This window comes from Erpetoichthys calabaricus, chromosome 10, assembly GCF_900747795.2.
Source record: "Erpetoichthys calabaricus chromosome 10, fErpCal1.3, whole genome shotgun sequence".
Classification (NCBI taxonomy): domain Eukaryota; kingdom Metazoa; phylum Chordata; class Cladistia; order Polypteriformes; family Polypteridae; genus Erpetoichthys; species Erpetoichthys calabaricus.
In genome coordinates this window covers 105,871,669-105,892,702 of record NC_041403.2, presented here as the reverse complement: position 1 = coordinate 105,892,702, position 21,034 = coordinate 105,871,669, and the positions used below count along the sequence as shown (strand labels likewise).

The window sequence follows — 21,034 nt, the reverse complement described above, 5'->3', positions numbered from 1 at the left end:
CCCCTCCCCCAGGAATCTGACGCTGTTATTTTTTATTTGAAACGGAATAACTGGAGATGTGAGTGGTGTTTTGAAACAATGGAACTGGACATTCTCTTATCTGGAGGATATAAAAGCTGACACACAAACGCTGGCGAATCTGCCTTCTTCGTATCTCACCGTCACTTGATTTTTTTTTATTCAGTTTTATTGAGTGTTCCTGCTCATGCTGAATTAGTGTGCACTTTATGGTATATGATGTCAAAAAAGCAAAAAAAACACAGACGTAGGTATATATGATATTTGGAATTATTCGCTTTATGACCTGTATAGTACATTTTGGAAAACTTTGTGGCACGGATGCAACATTATTCATGTTGTTCATATTCATTCGCATAACATCTTGCGGTTTGTAATCAGTGACCGCGTGTTTTTTTTCCCGATCTTGCCAGTCCCCACATGTTGCTGTATGGTTTCTTTTGTACTCCAGGACATGCAGAGGATAGAATAGTACAGAGCAGTAACTTCAGCGCTATATGCAATCATCAGATTCAAATGTTAATAGTTCACACACACGCAAGGATAGTCTTTCCTACATTTACAACGTGTGTTGGATACCTGTTACAATGTACACGCTTCTCTCTATGCTGTGGTTCCTATTACACACCTGAAAGAAAGAGACAATATATGCGAAAACATCATCGCACTAATGCAATATTATTTGAAAACTAACAGCGTCAGATCGAGTGTGGAGTTATGTTGGCGCTATTACTGAAAGAAAAAAAAGATGAACATGTGCGTTGATACTGCAGCACTGAATAAGCTCACGCGCTCTAACATCAACCTCCACCTCCCCCTGATCTGACTCTAAGTAACAGCGCAAGTACAGACGCAAACCAAGTGCATGAGTGTACTGTATAATATTAACAAAAAGAGCAGCTTACTACTGAAAACGGCAAATATAGGAGTGAGTGGGGATCGAACCGGTGACTCTTGATCACACTTGGTTTGCGTCTGTACTTGCGCTGTTTTCAGATGGGGGGGGTGATGTTACAGCGCGTGAGCTTATTCAGTGCTGCAGGATCAACGCACATGTTGATCTTTTTTTCTTTCAGTAATAGCGCCAACATAAATCCACACCCGATCTGACGCTGTTCGTTTTCAAATAACATTGCATTAGTGCGATGATGTTTTCACATGTATTGTCTCTTTCTTTCAGGTGTGCAATAGGAACCACAGTATAGAGAGAAGCGTGTATATTGTAACAGGTACACACGTTATAAATGTAGGAAAGACTATCCTTGTGTGTGTGTGAACTGTTAACATTTGAATCTAATGATTGCATATAGCGCTGAAGTTACTGCTCTGTACTATTCTATCCTCTGCATGTCCTGGAGTACAAAAGAAACAGCGTACAGCAAGCAACATGTGGGAACTGGCAAGATCGGGGAAAAAAAACACGCAGTCACTGATTACAAACCGCAAGATGTTATGCGAATGAATATGAATAATATGAATAATGTTGCATCCGTGCCACAAAGATTTCCGAAATGTACTATACAGGTCATAAAACAAATAATTCCAAATATCATATATACCTACGTTTGTGGTTTTTTTTTTTTTTTTTGACATCATACACCAAAAAGTGCACACTAATTCAGCATGTGCAGGAACACTCAATAAAACTGAATAAAAAAAAAATCATGTGACAGTGAGGCAGATTCGCCAGCGTTTGTGTGTCAGCTTTTATATCTTTCAGATAAGAGAATGTCCAGTTCCATTGTTTCAAAACACCACTCACATTTCCAGTTATTCCGTTTCAAATAAAAAATAACAGCGTCAGATCCCTGGTTGGGGGGGAGGGAGGGCGGTAGTATGTATCGTGGTCGTGATTTAGAGAGAATAAAAGTAAAAAAAAACAAAAAAAAAACGGTAACTTTTACAAGTCCTATAAATGCAGATGCAAACCAAATGTATGTGTGTACTGTATAACATTAACAAAAAGAGGAGCTCACTACTGAAAATGGTAAATATAGGAGTGAGTGGGGATCGAACCGGGGACTCTTAATTACAAGTCCACAAATCTTACCGCTATGCCACGGAAGATGTTGCTTGATCCTTGAACCTTTTGTGAAAGTGTTTACTTGATCTTTGGACTTCAGGCTTCATACATTATATAGTTTATGCCTACATTTTGTCATTTACTAGTAAAATATGAAAAACGTTTCTGTTTTAAAAATGTGTTTACACAGATTACTGTAGAATCGGAACACACGTGAAATGCGTGTGTTCCAAATAGCGACCTATTATTTCCACTCAAACTCCAGCAGTGCAGTCGCTCCCAGATAATCAAACAAGGCATGAGCTGGGAAAACTTAGTGAACGTTCTGCGGCGGTGGGGGATGGAATAGCCGGCTGCTAGCTGTTCGTGTTAATCGGCACATTTAGAAGACAAAGGAGAGGTGAGAACGGTTTTAAGGTGGGCTGGATCTACGAGTTTTTTCGTAGACTCTGGTAATTCTAGTGTTAAAGAGACCTTACTTGTTGTTCTGCAGCAGATCTATCCTGCCTTATGCAAATAAGCTCTGCAAAGTGCCTTGTTATCTGAATTTAGATGGACTTGTCAAAGTTCATATGTTAAACATCAGTACTGAGCAGAGATGCTTTAGTTTTAAACAAAGATGTAATGCAAAAAAGTCTAAATTTTACCCACCCTCCACCCTTGTGTTCCTTACTATCCTTGTATAAGTTGTGAGAAATTCTGTCAGACTAGTTATGAAACTAGTTCGCCTGAAAATGTTGTAGTTATTGAAGTTTATACAGGCAGACAACTGCAAAAGTGAAAAAGAAAGCTTTGGGTTTGATGTGCCAACTCTTTTTTCAATGAATTAAGACATTTGGCTCAGTTCACAAGTAAAAGCTGAACCTGTTGGCTTCCAAAGCTATTTATTTAGTGCACGTACCATTTTTAAAAGAATACTCCATCCAATAATATCTTACTTAACCCATGTATTTTATTAGTGCTGTTTAACCTTCCAGTAGGATCTGAGTCTACAGAGGCTGATGCTGGACTACAGCAAACAATATCAAAACGGTAATGAAAAAAATCTTATTTTACTCACATTGCATAAGTCACATGTCAAGTCACAGAATGTGCAAGGTACAAATTTTTGGTAAAATATTGTTAAAAAAATCTTTTGGGAAATCAAAGTAGTGCACATAGAGGAAACAGGTTCACAGGGGCGACAAGCTTTTGAATTAAAGACAGGACTCTTGAGCAATGCGTGAAAGTAAGAGGTGAGTCTTCATTTCAGAAGCTCTCTCCAGAGAAAGCTAAAGCTTAACAAAATGTTACTTTGATGGAATTAGCCATAATTCCTTTTCATAAAACTGAAAATTGTTTCCACTACAGTTTAAACTGTAGGGCAAGTAATCTTAAATATTAGGACATTTGCTAATGGTCCATGATTCAGGTCTTGCTCCACATTAAATAAAACCCAGAATTAGAGGATTGATGTAACCTTACAGTTTAATAATAAACAAGCATACTTGACATTGAATTAAACTTAATTTTGACTTTTTTCCTCTCCTTTATATTCTAATTTTAATTTGTGGCAGTTAAAGGGGAAGCTCACCCTTTTGTCATGTAGGCTCATTATATAAGAGACATGCATTTATGCCGATACCTGAACTTCCTGTCTTCCTGTATTTTTTATGAAAACAAAATTTGAGTTACTAAAATTTATGAAAAAATGCATTTTGGCATTCTGATTAGAAAGATTGTCACAACCATGAATAATAATACCATGTATAAGTAAGGTATGGATTGCAAATGCTTCTTTGGGTTCCAAGGAGTAGTTTAAGTTTATTAAAGTGTATCTTTTTATACAAAAAAATGATGAAAAGGAACAAAATGATTTGGGGTATCGACATAGGCTTTATTAAGTATCAATGAGCCTACATGTAAAAAAGCTTGCACTAACATTATTTGGGCTTAACAAAGTAACAGTCTGCCAGTGGTAATTTGCTGTTGCTTAACTTTCAATAGCCATTAATAATATATTTAAATTTGGGTGGGTTTCGGTGTGTATCTTACCAATATGATGGATGGGCAGTGAGCATATGATTGCTTGTTGGGTCATCTTGTTCGCTCAGCATTGTTTTCTTGACTATTGCCTTGGAATGTGTGATATATTCGTTTATGCTAGATTATGGACATTGTAAAACTTTCATCAAGTTTTTTTTGGGATACAATTACATGCAGCAATGCATTTGTACATAGCCTCATTGTTTTACTTCCTTTGGATCCGCATGTAACAACTATTCTTACGTGGAACTTCATATGATAGGTAGTAAGTAGTGTTGATTGGGGAAATTCCCCAAAGTGTGTTTTGCAGTACATATTCTTTGTTCACCGGTAACCTTGCTTTTCATATATTTTACTGGAAAGTTGCTGTGTGGCTGATTTAGATTAACTTTTTTCCCCCCAGTGCTCCATGATGCTTTGTGAGGCCAGTGTTACAATCACAGAGCTTTATCAGCCATGTTGGATGGACTGTCTTGACTGGATTGCATACGCGCAGAATTTACTGTTAAGCATACACCTCCACATCACATTTTATGTCACTACCCGATCAGTACTCCAACCAGATTTGACCTTCTCATGCGTTTTTGTTGCAGTATTTTCATATGAGGGGTACATTTAAGTAACCATGATCAGAATATCATGAGCACTGCCGCTAAATATATAACGCCAATCCTTGTGTGCTGATGCGCTTGCCAACATGCCTTGTGTCTAATTGTATGCCGACTGAATGCCTAGTCAAAACAAATCTCAAATAAGACTTTCCCGTCCCAGAGTCAGAAAACACAGGACTCTGTGATGAAATAATAACAAAAGATGTTTCACTATTCATAAGGTGTTTCTCTCTTCTTGATGGGAAAAAAAAGTGTAAAGCATCTGTATAGGTAGCTCAAACAAAAAAAGATGTGCTATCTGTGTGACTTCAAAAAATGCAGCTTGGCACAGCCAGTCAGTGTCCTGAATAGTCAATCTTTGTGAATGCTGTGATATTTATTTTTATTCATTTCTAGTTGTGGTTACTGTTTCATCTGGCTCTTTTGTTGCTTGAAGCACAGTGGTGCAGTGAATAGCACTACTGCCTCATAGCTCATGTTATGTTTTAGGTAACAATGCTCCAGCATAGTTGTGAGATGCATTTCTCCATGTTCGATGAAGTTCCCAAACATTTCAGCTATTTTGCCAAACTCGCGGGAAACTGTTCTCCACGGAGTTCACTCATCACTAATAGTGAGCATGTAATTGTGGGACTTGTTTGTTTGTAATATTGAATAGTGTATTAAACCCATATGGTTACTCTTTCACCCCTTTATTTTTGTTATATGATTAGTTTACAATAAGTATGTACAGAACAACTACGGATAGTGAGTAAACTTACATTTCATATTAAGCTTCAACACCTTTCACCTATCCATCTGGATGGCTATGATAACCTAACAGATACGTAGCTGTTCCTCAAAAATATACTATAAAATATCACAATAGATTTTTAATTATGCAGTATTATCCCATCTGTTAATACTCTGTATATTATTGTTAGTGGATTAGGAGTAATAGCAATTCTAATAGCATCTGACAAGTAGGCAAAGATCCCTTAAGTGTGTGGTCTGATTTGGGAGGCTGAGCAAGGCAGGTGCCTGATGACATCTGTCACAATTAGAGTTTTGGTGTGTGACAAATGTGTGTAGTATAAAATTTGAAATTGAATTAATATGCTTTCCTCATATTGATAAGAATATTTTATCAATGGCTGATAGGAGCAGAAGGACACTTTCCTAAACCTTCCTCCAGTTATCTGGGGTGAATTTCTCCTGAGACTTCATTATTGCAAACCAGTATAGTTTCTACCAATATTGAACATGAATTAGAGAACCCTAACAAGTAAAATGCTTTAGTTCTTTGTATTTTTTATTTGCACTCTCTACATTCAAGAAAGAGTAATCAATTGTGTGTGTTTTAAATAATATTTAAGAAAACTTTGAGAGATATTAAGAGAGAACCATCACTAAGAATTGCATTTCATTTCAGTTTGGTACATATGTTAAATCAATTTCTTAATCAGAAATTCTAGGTAGCTACAAATGTGGTTATTTTATGAATCACTTTTCTGATTCCTGTGTTTTGAAATACCTGGCCAAATCAGTCCATCAGCAGCCTATTGATCTCATACATAAAGCCTGTTTTTGACTTTAGATTCCTAAGATCTGATGTCACTTACTAGTTTTGAATTTTTGGCTGATAACCTTAAAGTTCCTATTAATAGAATGTAATGATATACCCATTATTGAGATCTAATGTTATCACGGATCTGTAATTTTAAAACAGAGCAAAAAAAAAAAAAACTTGCCTTTTGGCTTTTTTTTTTTTTCTTCTTAAAAATAATGAGACATTTCACATGCCAGGTTTTGCAACCAAAGGAGCTACAAAGTAGTTAACTCTGTATTAAATAAGATAAAGTGAACAACCACACAAGCTTATTATTTGTCCTGGATGCTGCTTTGCTGTGCATGTTCACTGCACGTGCTCCATGGAAACAGATTCCTGCAAAGGGCCTTGTACTAGTAGCACTGGGATATTTGAAGAATTTTCATTGATAAAATGCAAAACTGTATTACTAGATTGACATGAAATCTTTTTGCCTTAGGCTAGTGGACTTTTGTCAGTTTTGAATCCTCCTTTATATTTTTATGTATGTATGTATGTATGTGTGTATGTATGTATGTGTGTATGTATTGTGTGTATGTATTGTGTGTGTAGATATAATATACAGTATATATAACAAGTTACCCTCCAAGTCCAGAGCCACGATCATAACATTATAACAGGTACCTTCTGAGCAACAGCAAGTTAACATTTCTAAATCAGTTTTCTTTTTTATCTGAACAGATACCAGCAGAAACATTTTCTTTTATCAGGAAGCAGCATAAACAGTCTTTGTTCAGTAACAACTCTTTGAGGGCTAATATTTTTTCCAAAACACTGTTTTCTGAAAAGTGCACAAAGCAATAGTTTCACACATAAATCGAAATAAAACGTCTGTTGCTGCCTGTTGTGCCTACTGTCGGCACGTGTTTGCAGTTTGCAGCAGCAGCGGCTGCGCAGGGGGCGGCTCGACAGCCAGCAGGAATGCACGGTAGGCTGGCTGCCTGGCTGTCTTTATGAGACCGGTGCGTGGGGGTGGCAGTTGCAGTGAGACACAATATGGTTTGTACCTCCTGTCATTGTAAGTGTCTGTCCTCCCAGGTGAACGTTGCTTTAGGTGCATCGGCTACATGAATGTGTTCAGCACCACGATCAGCTGGGGACCGATCAGCTGATGCTGGTCCCTCACTTTCGTTTTCGATCTACATCTCCAGATCACTTGCATCAAAATCGGAGTACGACAATTCAGAGTCTGATTCAGTGATAATATGGAAAAAGTCACCACGGATTATTTTGCTTTGAGCATTCACTTTGGTATCTCTCCACATGCCATTTTAGAAGCTGTTTGCTCTTTGCTACTCATGCATGCACAGGGCATCAAGGTCAAATCAACAAAGCTAACTTTGCTTCTAGCAAAAGCATATCAAAAAGTGCTGTAACAAGAAGATCACTGGTCTCTATCAATCACTAGCGAGATTGAGGCATCTCACAAAGTGGGAGTTTCCGGCAGCATATTGTACTGCATCGCTCAATCGCTCTGCCCACAGAAACGTTCACTTGCCACGCCAATTTGAAAATTTATATTTTACACAATTTTATATAAATTCTCGTCTTGCTATTGGCATAGTGACTTCGAAAAATCATAAATCTAACCATCGTAAGTAGGGGACTACCTGTATACACACAAAAAATGTCCTGTACATATTCATGCTATATTTACACACACATACAGACACTCAATTTCTGTCTCACACGCAATCAGACAGTACAGGGAGAAATATGTGACGTAAAACATACCTTCAGGACTCCAGTAGCGTTTCCAACCTCTGCAGTTTGTCCATTTCAGCTGTGTGTTGTGAAGACATCCCTCAGTGGCTGTTAATTTCTGCAGACGCTTTTTATCATGTCCAGAGTCTAATTCCATCTGGTTGGAATGTCTTGTATAAGCGACTCCTGCTTTTGTCCATGTTCAATTTGTTGTTATTCTAATTCTGCAGCACTTGCTGGACTGTGTTTAAAGTAGCCTACAACTTTTCTGCATTTGGCCAGGATATCGTCAAATACACTATTCTGCAGACATGCTGTGATGGAACACTGGAGACTGTACGCGATGCAGGGGATGTGTTCAAAAGGCAGATGTCTTGCAGCAGCAATCATATTTCTAGCACTATCTGTGCTAAGTGTGCTGACTTTATTTGAAACGTTCCAGATAGATAGATACTTTATTAATCCCCAAGGGGAAATTCACAAATTCTACTTCTGTGCAACATGGATAAAATGTTCTATGTAGGTTTCAGCAAAATGTCTCTCTTCTGTTTTCATTACAGTCAGAGCATGTGAATGCAGATCCCACTGTTCATCATATAATGCACTGTAGCTCCAAGATAATTACAGACTTTCAAAATAATAATAACAAATTGTGTTAATGCACGATAAAATAATTGTCGCCGTTAATACGATAACGTGTTAACTTGCCCAGCTTTGATACAGTGGTGCTTGAAAGTTTGTGAACCCTTTAGAGTTTTCTATATTTCTGCATAAATATGACCTAAAACATCATCAGATTTTCACTCAAGTCCTAAAAGTAGATAAAGAGAAACCAGTTAAACAAATGAAACAAAAATATTATACTTAGTCATTTATTTATTGAGGAAAATGATCGAATATTACATATCTGTGAGTGGCAAAAGTATGTGAACCTCTAGGATTAGCAGTTAGTTTGAAGGTGAAATTCGAGTCAGGTGTTTTCAATCAATGGGATGACAATCAGGTGTGAGTGGGAACTGTGTTATTTAAAGAACAGGGATCTATCAAAGTCTACCCTTCACAACACATGTTTGTGGAAGTGTATTATGGCACGAACAAAGGAGATTTCTGAGGACCTCAGAAAAAGAGTTGTTGATGCTCATCAGGCTGGAAAAGGTTAGAAAACCATCTCTAAAGAGTTTGGACTCCACCAATCCACAGTCAGACAGATTGTGTACAAATGGAGGAAATTCAAGACTATTGTTACCCTCCCCAGGAGTGGTCGACCAACAACGATGACTCTAAGAGCGAGGCCTGTAATAGTCGGCGAGGTCACAAAGGACCCCAGGGTAAGTTCTAAGCAACTGAAGGCCTCTCTCACATTGGCTAATGTTCATGAGTCCACTATCAGGAGAACACTGAACAACAATGGTGTACATGGCAGGGTTGCAAGGAGAAAGCCACTGCTCTCCAAAAAAAACATTGCCGCTCGTCTGCAGTTTGTTAAAGATCATGTGGACGAACCAGAAGGCTATTGGAAGAATGTTTTGTGGACGGATGAGACCAAAATAGAACTTTTTGGTTTAAATGAAAAGCGTTATGTTTGGAGAAAGGAAAACACTGCATTCCAGCATAAGAACCTTATCCCATGTGTGAAACATGGCGGTGGTAGTATCATGGTTTGGGCCTGTTTTGCTGCATCTGGGCCAGGACGGCTTGTCTTCATTGATGGAACAATGAATTCTGAATTATATATCAGAGAATTCTAAAGGAAAATGTCAGGGCATCTGTCCATGAACTGAATCTCAAGAGAAGGTGGGTCATGCAGCAAGACAACGACCCTAAGCTCGCAAGTTGTTCTACCAAAGAATGGTTAAAGAAGAATAAAGGTAATGTTTTGGAATGGCCATATCAAAGTCCTGACCTTAATCCAGTCGAAATGTTGGGGAAGGACCTGAAGCGAGCAGTTAATGTGAGGAAACCCACCAACATCCCAGAGTTGAAGCTGTTCTGTACGGCGGAATGGGCGAAAATTTCTCCAAGCTGGTGTGCAGGACTGATCAACAGTTACCAGAAACGTTTAGTTGCAGTTATTGCTGCAAAGGGGGGGTCACACTAGATACTGGAAGCAAAAGTTCACATACTTTTGCCACTCACAAATATGTAATATTCGATCATTTTCCTCAGTAAATAAATGACCAAGTATAATATTTTTGTCTCATTTGTTTAACTGGTTTCTCTTTATCTACTTTTAGGAGTTGAATGAAAATCTGATGATGTTTTAGGTCATATTTATGCAGAAATATAGAAAATTCGAAAGGGTTCACAAACTTTCAAGCGCCACTGTATATAAACAATATACATACATAAACATTTGGTGCTGTAAAACCATACTTGTACCTTGCAACACAATAAAACATACCATCCTAGTAATTTTGTAAGTTTTATATAGTTAAGCAGATAGCCTAAATCAGCAGACCTCTTCATTATGCCCATAGTGTTTAATTCACAATGGATAACAGTATACTGGTCAGTCCACAGTCAAATTATTTTATGTTTGTACCTGCAGTGTTACAGTTAGGGCTGTTAAAGTTACGAAAAAATTAAGCTTAGAATATTAAAAATTGGAAAGTAATTTAAACCTAGATTAGAAATTATAGCTGCTAAATGTACATTTCTATTTAAAATACCTTTTTATATTAATACTATTAATATTTTTTACTTTTCACGCTTTCCAAAAACAAAGAGAAAATATTTGACTCATGGCATGTTGCTTACAACTAAAACAAATGTGGCACTTGAAAATGCAGCCCTTCAAAAATAAAAATATTTTTAGCGTGAGATTATTAATGTTGAATTGTAATGATCTTCATTTATAAGTATTTTCCCAAATATTCTCTAAAAATGGTGTTTATTTTGGGAAAACTAAGTTAAACAATCTGGAGGAAATTTTTAAAGCAACAGAAAGGGCATAAGTGCTAGGGACATGACATAATACAATGCATTGTAGGACAGTTGTTGACAATCAGTCAGGAATAATATGCAGGACCTAAACAAACTGAGTCTCTCTTGTAATCCCTTTACTTTTGCAGCCAGAAATCTGATCAGTTGACCACAAAGGAGGATCTGTGTACACTAGTCAATCTACCTCTTTACATAAACTATTCCTGTAAAATTTAGTTAATAAAGTTCCATTGTATATAACTGTCAATAACGTATATAGTTTATATAACTGTTTGTATGCATCATAGTTTTTTATGATAAATATTTTAGAGTAAAACTTTTCCAGCAGACTTGTGAAAATAGTACAGAGCTAGCAAGTGACAAAATACATGTGTAAAATACACATATAATAAATATTATTACTATTCCCTCCCATGCAGGTGAAAGTGGGATCAGCTTCCTGAAGCCTATGGTGAACTCCTTGGTTTTGGGAGAGTTCATTCTCTTTGTACCACTCTATATTCCATCTCATCATAGTGTGTTATCAGGCCTACAGTGCTGGTGTCATCAGCAAATTTAATGATGGCGCTGAAGCCATCTTTTGCCACAATCATAGTGAACAAGGAGTTTAGAAGGAGGCTTAGCACACCACCCTTTGTGATGCTTGTGTAGAGGAAGTGATATTGCCAGTCTGCTGTTGCTTTCGCCAGCCTGTTAGGAAATACAAAATCTAGTTGGTAGAATAGTATTTGATAGTGGAAGACATTGTGGTACACTAATGTTTTAACATAAATTTTGAGATATCTGAATGAACTTCAGTTTGACAGATACTGATATGGAGATCTTTTTATATAGGTGGTTTACAGTGGGCTGAAAAAGTATTCGACCCCCTCTGGAAAGCCACTGTATTTCTATATTACTTCATTACATCCTATAAAAATCACAAATGCAGAGTATCACAGTGAACTTTTATTTCTCTGTGTACATATTTTGAAACATTTAGAGCTTGGTGAATTAAACAAATGCAAATTGACAGTCGTGTTGTGAAAAATGCTGTTGAAAAAGTAATTGACCCCTTCACGTGACACACAGTCAGTACTTTGTAGCAGCACCCTTTGTGGCAATAACTGCTTGCAATCGCTTTAGATAGCCATCTACAAGCTTAGTACATCTGGATAGAGGTAATTTTTCTTATTCTTCCTTGCAGAACTGCTCCAACTGGGCAAAGTTTGAAGGCTTTTGTTTGTGAACTACGATTTTGAGATCACGCCACAAATTTTCAGTCGGATTCAGATCCGGACACTGGCTAGGCCCCTGTAAAAACTGGATCTTCTTTTTGTCAAACCATGCTTTGGTTACTTTTGCACAGTGTTTCGGGTTATTGTCATGCTAAAAGTGGTTGTGTCGTCAGAGTCCCAGTTCATGGCTGACATTTGAAGGTTTTCTTCCAAAATCTGGATATACTTTTACTGTCCATTCTTCCTTCAATATGGACAAGGGACCCAGTGCCTGCCCTAGAGAAGTAGCCCCAAAGCATGGTTCTCCCCCGACCATGCTTGATGGTAAGTATGGTGTTTGCCGGATCATTAGCAGTCCCTTCCATTCGCCAGGCAGACGCCTTTGTGTTGATGACAAAAAGTTCAATTTTGGTCTCATCAGACCAAAATACATGACTTCAGAATGTAGGACTCTTGTCAAGATGTCTGTTAGCAAATTCTAATTGAGCTTTCAGGTGACATTTTTTGTAGTAGTGGGAGTGGTGGCTCTGAGGCTAGGGATCTGCACTGGCAATTGGAAGGTTGCTGGTTCGAATCCCGTAGAATGCCAAAAGGGACTCTGCTCTGTTGGGCCTTTGAGCAAGGCCCTTAACCTGCAATTGCTAAGTGCTTTGAGTAGTGAGAAAAGCGCTATGTAAATGCAAAGAATTATTAGTGGCTTTTTTCTGGCAACTCTGCTGTATAGCCCCTCTCTGTGCAAAACCTTCGATATTGTAGTCTTGTGCACATCCCCTCCACCTGCAGATACTGAGCTTTGCAGGTCATTGAGAGTCACCTTAGGATTTGTGCTTACTTCTCTGACTAGTTTTCTTGACATTTTCTTTATTTTAACAGGTTCACTATGCTTCTAGTTGTCCTTCACTTCACTATGATGGCCTTCACAGTGGACGCACTGAGGCTAAGGAGCCTTGGCAATCGTCTTGGCACCATTGCCATCTTTACATTTCTTAATCACAGTGGTTCTCAAGTCATTAGAAAGTTCTCTTGTCTTCATTTTTGTCAGTTTTTGAGGTTTCACCAAATAAGCCACTTGTACAGTGGAACCTCGGTTCACGAACGTCTCGGTACACGTACAACTTGGTTTACGACCAAAAATTTTGCCAAACTTTTGCCTTGGTAAATGACCACACACTCGGTATACGAACAAGCCAGTTTCCCTTTCGGTTTTTGCGCGCCGATGATTTCCGCAGGTGTTGCATTGTGCTCGGTCAGACGTGTGTGCTTGCACATGCGTGCGTGTTTTCGCTGTGAACTCTTTGTGCTCTATTTCATTTCCCTTCCGGTTCGTACGCGCCGATTACTGTATGTAAGCACGTGTTCAGCCTCTCCCTGTTCATTGTTCTCAGTCAGACGTGCGTGCTTTACCTGTTAACTCTTTGTGCTCTGCAGTATTTTGTGTGCTTTTGCAGTTAACCATGGCTTCTAAGCAAGTGAAGAGTGGTGAGAAGAAAGTTTTGCAGAAAATTGAAATCGAAGTAAAAGAAATTATTGAAAAGTATGAGCGTGGTGTTTGTGTTACTGATCTTGCCGCCGAGTACAAGAAGTCAAAACCTACAATTTCGACTATTCTAAAGCAGAAAGAATCTATTAATGCAGCTAATGTTGCAAAAGGAGTTACAGCGTTAACCAGGCAGAGGCCTCAAGTGCTGGAAGAGGTGGAAAAACTGTTCACCAGTTTACTCATTTACCAATTTGAGAACCCTTGTGCTTTCAAGCAGCACAATGTAAACAAAGCCAGACTGCCAGTGATGTGAAGGGCAAACAGGAAGGGTTGGGTCACAAGGACTTTGTTTTTGGAATGGCTGCAGGAGGCTTTTGCTCCCATCAGCTAAACAGCTAAAAACACCAGAAACCCAAGAAATCACAAGAGAGAAAACACCTGAAGGAAAACATCCCTCCATCGCGGAACCTGACTCTCCCTCAAAACTGTACCCTCCTCTCCACCCAGTTCCTCCTCACTTCATGCCAGACCTTGACTCATGCAAGGTTAGTTTTCTTGGTGGTTTATGGTTAGTTTATGTATTATGGATTTTTCAAATGTTCATTTTTCGGTTAGTAGCGTGAATTGTTGCAGTGTTACTTTTCTCTTTTTTTCAAATGTTCATTTTTTTCCCTGTGCTTAAAACTCATTTATAAAAAAAAAAAAAAAAAAGTGTTTACAGCGAGTGGTTCGTAGCGTGATTTGTTGCAATGTTACTTTTCTTGGTGTTTTATTAAATTGCAGATTTTTCAAATGTCCCTTTTTTTTCCCCTGTGCTTAAAACTCATTAAAAAAAAAAAGTGTTTATACAGCGATCGGCTTGCAAGGCTATAGCGCGAACTGCTGCAGTGAGAGAGAGAGAAAGCTTGCGTGCTGATGAGAGAGAGAGGACGCGTGCAGCTGAGCAGGGAGCGCTGGGTGTTTGTGTCAGTGTTATTCAATGTTTTTACATTAGTTTACTATTACACTGTGCATTCTATAGTGTAATTAACTATATTTGTGCTTAAAAAAATCTTCAAAAAAAAAAATATTTACATACAGTTCGTACGGTCTGGAACGGATTAATTGTATTTACATACAATCCTATGGGGGAAATTGCTTCGGTTCACGACCAGAGGTTTGGAACGAATTATGGTCGTGAACCGAGGTTCCACTGTACTGATTTCTCAGTTGTATGTTCCTAAGAATTGGCCTAAATAATCACTTATAGACCAGTCAACAAGCTAGAGGATTGAGTGCTTGATTGTTTACACCTTGTTTTCATTACCCTTATTGCACTGTTAACAATCATACACTCTCCAAGCTATTTCAGATTTCTGTAATATGTTGTTTATCGTTGCAGCATAATTTTATTTTCAGGATTTTTAGTGAAAATTTATTGTCCTAGAGGCCCTCATTTATATGTAACTGTATGTAACTAAAGATGCATTTTCAAAGAAAAATATTACAGGAAATTTAAACTTTGTCTAGGGGGTCAAATACGTTTTCAGCCCACTGTAAGGAGAGAACTGAGGTTTTGGAGCAATTTCAGTTTTTCTTAAACTTGGTGTAAATTGTAGTGAAATGCTTAGTTACATATGTGCATAATTGTATGAGATAAATAATTCAAATCAGAATCAAATTTTATTTATGTAGAAAATAAACTGACTAAAGATGTAGGGGATATCTGAAGTGGCTTTTCTTAGAGAAAAGTAGAATATCATTATCATACAGAGATTTTTTAGGTGAACACTGTGTACAGTGATGGGGAATAATAATGTCTAATTTACAGATGAGCAATGGCAAGGAGCCCAACAGAGAGATTAAAAAATTAAAGAGGACAAGAGGATGCCTGGTACCTTTGTAAACAAGAAAAGTTACAAATAACAATTTTTGGGAGATGTGTGAATTAATAAGTATAAAAGCTGAATATGAGGCATGAAGGGCCTTGATTATTTTATTAAACATTGCACTAAATCCATCTCAAGACTTCTTCTGACAAATATTAAGTTAATTCATCAAGTCAGAAGCCGCCTCTGTGTCTGAGCTTCAGCTAACTGAAGAGAACTTAGGGTTTCATAATAAGCAGGAGGTGATGGATGTTATCTGTTGCATTGTGAGCATAAAAAATTCCATACTAGTTTAGGTAAATTTATTTATGTATGGCTTATTCCTTTCATAGAGCCAATTGCTTCATCAATAGTCTCATGTATGAGTTTTATCAAGGACATCAGGTGGTAATGTGAGCTGGAGGGCCCCTTACCCAGTTTCATAAGGAATATGATCATTTTCAGATTGAGGCATTCATTTTTTTCAGAGGAAATACAAGCATTTAACAATGAAGGAGTTACAGTAGTTTCAACATCCATACAGAAGTTTTGGTGGAAGACCATCTAGATCTAAAGTTATTCACAGAGTTCTAATCTTTCATATGTTGAATCTTTGACACAGAGAGTCTTAACATAGAAGCTTATTCTTTAGTGAACAGGAGTAGGATCACATCTCCTAGAAAGGAATCAAATGAAGCTGGAGTGTGTGAAATTTTCAAATCCAAAAAGCATTTCTTCAGTCATATTGGTGAGGAGTTCTGATTTGATTTTGATAGCTAAAATTGACATTTAAGATATGATTCAATAATACTGAACTCAGATTTCTTCCAAACTTTTTTTTTAATCCAGAACTATACCCCACCTCTATTTAAAATGTTGTACCATCTAGTCATTAACCCCCTTCTTATATAAAAGCTGTGCAAAGAAGCATTATTTTTGGAATACTTTGCTGCTAACCAACCATGTAGTTTGATTTTGACCTGTTAATCATATGCATGCTTCCTTATAGCAATACTTTTAACACATATGTGATCAAATGTCACAGTGTGTCTAGGTTTGGGGGTTCTCAGCCTTTTTTTCTTCACATACCATCTTCAGGGATTCTTTCCTCCTTCATTTTTAAAGTGCTGAACTAGGCATATCTAAAGGCAGTGTTTCTTTAAAAGCCCTGCCACCCTAAATTTGAGGATTTTAAGAAGGGATTACAGAAAGTTTGCAGATGATTAAATCCTATCCCTGATCCTGAAAGAATAACATGCTATGCCAATTCAGAAAATAGCTCCAGGAAGAGCTCAAGCCCTTCTCTCTGTATGCCACCATTATTGTTTTGGAAACATCAGCTTTCTTGGAACATTGTAATAACTGATAAGCCCTGTACATGATTAATATTCAGGAAAAAAAGGTCTGGATGATTAGGATTATAGTGACAAGTGCACCCATACACAATGTAACCTTAAATTATTTTGTATAGGTACATCTGGCCTATTGTATGCGCACAAGTAATCTTTCTCTTTTCTTTATATAAATGTTCTTTTTGTGATCATTCCTTTATGACTTGCTTTTTTCCCTTTTAAATGCTGCTTTTTGCCAATTAAACTTTACACTATATTTATAGATACCTTTCAGCCAGTGCCACTGTGGACGAAATAACCCAGTCACATGCGTGAGTTTTTTTTTTTTTTTTGTTTTTGTTTTTAATGTGTTTTATAAGATCTCTTTATTATGGGCAAACTTCTCTTAGCATTTTGATTACTAACAGGGTTACAGTTTTCTTAACAACCTATTTCTAAATCTAAATACAGATTAAAAGTTTGTGTTAAATAGTGTCTGCAAATTAAGATAAATGTTTCTTTGATTAAAAATTTTATATGGTACCCACTTTTTGGTAAAAGTTGAGTTAACTGAAACCCTGATATATACTAACTACGGTAAAGGTGCCCCCCCACCAAACCCCACTAATCTGTTTAACTTGTTATAGCATTTTAAAGTGTAAGTTCTAATCATTTTTAGTAAGAACTGTTTAGCAAGATAAATATTTTATTTATTAAATACAATTTAAAAGGTGAAATGTCTTGGTATGAGATGGCTAGATTTTTTATTTTTTAACTTGAGCTTTTATGTTTTGTTTTTCAAGTGCCATGGTGACTGCAGGTTTTTATTCCAGAAGTTCTAATTATGGTCCTTGCTTTTTTATTTTTTTGTTTGAATGTTTCTTTAACATTATTATTTTTCATTGTGCAAGCCTGTCCTGTGCAGAATATTATCCAACATGAATATGACCCTATATTAATGGGTAATACAGAAAAATGACTCTACAAGGCTTCTCAAAGAGTTCCAAGTACTTCCTGTGCATGTTTAAGTTTATTGGGATGCCATTAGAACAGCTACCTCAATTAGCTTCCCATCTATATCTGTTATACAGTGGAACCTTTTCTTTTTTTGTCTTTTAAAGTCATTATCTGTTGAATTTCACCATATAATGTCTTAAGTTAAAGAAAAAAGTTATCAGATTCTCCTATTACAGTTACCTCCTTTATTATATGAGGATTTATGCAAATGGTTCACCCATAGGTATATGCAGAATATGCTATAGCAGAATTCATTGTAGGAATTTCTTTACCATCTGAGACAAGTCTAGTTTTTCACTATTAGATTGATTCACATTCATGCTATGTTCTTAGGTGGAGCATCCTGATGCAGATCAGTAGAGTTTGATCTAAAATACTTAATCTGTGTCTAGTTTTTGTTTTGTAAATGTGGTTCTTAGATGTAGGAGATTCAGGAATTTTTGTAATGATTAAAGCAACTACATTAATGGACACACTCACAAGAAGCTAAAGAAAAGGTACTTTATCCAAAATGAAATTTATTTTCTGCAGCAGTTAAATAGTACTTCTACATAGCCAAAAAGTAACAGTAAAAAACAAAATGCAAACTAATTATTCCAACTCCATAACTGTATACTTGTGAACACATTTTTATAAAAAGCAGTAGAAATATAGAGCTGATTATTTTATTTAACCACCTCTAAAAAGGTAAATGAAATGGTGGAAAGCAATTTAGAAAGAATCAACTTATTTAGGAATATTTTTTGCATCTAATAAGTTAACAGCTTTGTTTAAAAAATAAAAATACTGCATCAATGTGTTTAAATCTGCCAATGTAAAAAAATGTAATTAGCTTCAATAGTGACAGTTGCAGTTTTCTTAAATGAATACTATGTTTTTACTGATCATTTAGAACACCTAACTGGAGGCGGTACTTATTGTCTGTCCTAATATGTAATCTGTTTAGAGTGTCAAAAGATTAATATCATAAATTACATGGATAGAATGAAAAATATAAAATTATAATTTAGGCTGATGAGTATAAAAATGTAACCAGCCACATTCATGGTTTTCATTACAGTTAAAAAAAAAATTGTGAAGAGTTTCCTACCAGGAAATGAACTAAGCACCCTTATGAGAAGAATGGATGGTTTTAATCCGGCAGATAATTTCAGTATTGATGTGGGAGGTGGAATTTATTTACTTTGTGTATTTTGAAAACTACCTCCAATACAAATATCACTTTTCAGTGTAGTCCCTTGGGGTAGAGAGGCTTAAACCAGGAGCTTTCTATCTAAATTTATTATGATGAACATCTCGGCACATAATTTCCACCTTAATGCTGATAATATAATTTCAAACAAAATAAGACCGTGTGAGTATTCCATAAGGCATGCTTAGCAAGTAAACCCTGCTTAAATCCAGACACTAGGCTTATCTGGGCCGGAGGATTAGGACAGGTCATTTTTGGCAACCAAGGGTCATGTCTTAGCCTGGTCTGTACCAGGCTAAAGATGATGCTTAACGCAGTGTTGTAGATTGAGAATTCATTAAACTTCTGTTCAATGAGAAACAAAACCTTGGTGAAAGGTTCTGTTTTGTTTTGTAACATAGCTAATATTGTAGAATTCTTGTTTTAAATTAATTTTAAATGTTTGTTACAAAATGTTAAAACATTATATCTTAAACTATTGATGGAAAAGGACATTGCCACTTTTTTGACAGTGAGGGACAAAAGGAAAACATACAGTAATAAAATTAGAAAAAATTACAGCTTATTATAACTGATAATTTTAACATTATGGAACAAAGTACCAATTCTTAGTCAGTAAACCTGTAACAATCAAGTAATGCAGAGATGTCGCAAGAAAAAAATGTCACACTTAAAGCCCATCTAGGATCTTCCCCCGTTTTCTCCTGTCATCGTGTACTAGAGCTTTTAAACCACTTGCACAAATAAGTATTAGAAAGAAAGCCCCTTGTCATTTTTGATACAAGTTATGATAGTATTTCTATGTACATTGTAAAACAAAGTGTAACATTTATTAATGTCAGTAATTAAAAATGCATTCTACCTCTTTATTATTTTATAATAATAATATATATTGTGTTTTTTTTCCCCCATTAGTAAAACATTAAATATACAAAATATTCTTTAATGATATGTCAGTAAAATAGAAACACTAAATTAAAACATTTGTCAAGTATTTGCTCTGGTACTCATCTTAATTTTCATGCATAGGTTGGTAGTTACTATTCAATGCATAAAAAGTAAATTTGCTTTCAGCAACCCTGTGTGATCACCCATGGCACATCTGTTCCATCAAAATCTGATGAATGCGAAAGCAAGGATTATCTGTAACAAATAAAGGACAGCAGTGTCCTCTTCCCATTTCCTGGTGACTATAGAATTGCAAAAAAATAACTTTATATGCAATTAGGTAAAGTAAAATTCTCCTTACATGAATCTGTAAAATTACATTTATCCAGATTAGCATCAATGTCGCTATTATTTTAACTGACATAAACCTGTATCAACAGTCATATTGTCGAATCTGATATGCTGATGAGCGCAAACTCCCACAGGAGTGATGTTGGAGCATCACATCAATGGTAGATGCTGCAAATGTCCTTTTGGATGTTAAATACTCAACGTATGTTTTCATATACATTAAATGTGTGGTATATTCTAGTACTTATGCATGTTCTTGTATGTAATTTTCAATTGATGTCATATGTGCTTCATATTGCTACTGATTACTTGCATGAAGTTTTTGAAGTATTACTTTCATAAACTAATATGTTTACAATTTTTAATGTGAAAAATACTATTAATGCAATGCCCAAATTTAGTACCATTAAGCAATTAGGCATTGATCTGTCTCAGATTGCCTCTTTAATAGTGGACGCATTTTCTTTCTCAACTGCTGAAAAGACCACTACTGTCAGTTAAATGTTCTTCTGTTTTGTGACAATTAGATAAAACGCTTAACTTTTCAAAGCTGTTCCATAATATGCCATACATCACATCAGTATCACAGGTACTCAATCTGTAGGTATGGCGCCCTCCTCTGCGTTTTTTTAGCCCTGATTGATGTTATCGATGATCTGTTAAATGTAAATATCATAAATTTAAACAAATACCATACATCAGATTGAATAACATTTTTAAACTTATTGCACTGTAATGTACTAAAATGTATATTTGTCCTTTGTTATTCTTAAAGTAATGTTTAGGTACATAGTTAATC

The 21,034-nt window shown here is 36.4% G+C and overlaps 1 protein-coding gene across 10 annotated transcripts in view; it reads left to right on the top strand.

Moving 5' to 3' along the window:
* The window catches only part of LOC114659297 (tumor protein D54-like), a 77,783-nt gene that overhangs the window by 35,995 nt on the left and 20,754 nt on the right, over nt 1–21,034 (top strand). For 5 of the 10 annotated variants that reach the window (XM_051932876.1, XM_051932873.1, XM_051932874.1 and 2 more), the window contains one exon: nt 17,072–17,119. The exons of the other annotated variants lie outside the window; for them this stretch is intronic. In XM_051932876.1, the coding sequence (XP_051788836.1) occupies nt 17,072–17,119 (48 nt within the window). The remainder of the gene's footprint in view (nt 1–17,071; nt 17,120–21,034) is intronic. 10 annotated transcript variants of the gene reach the window in all.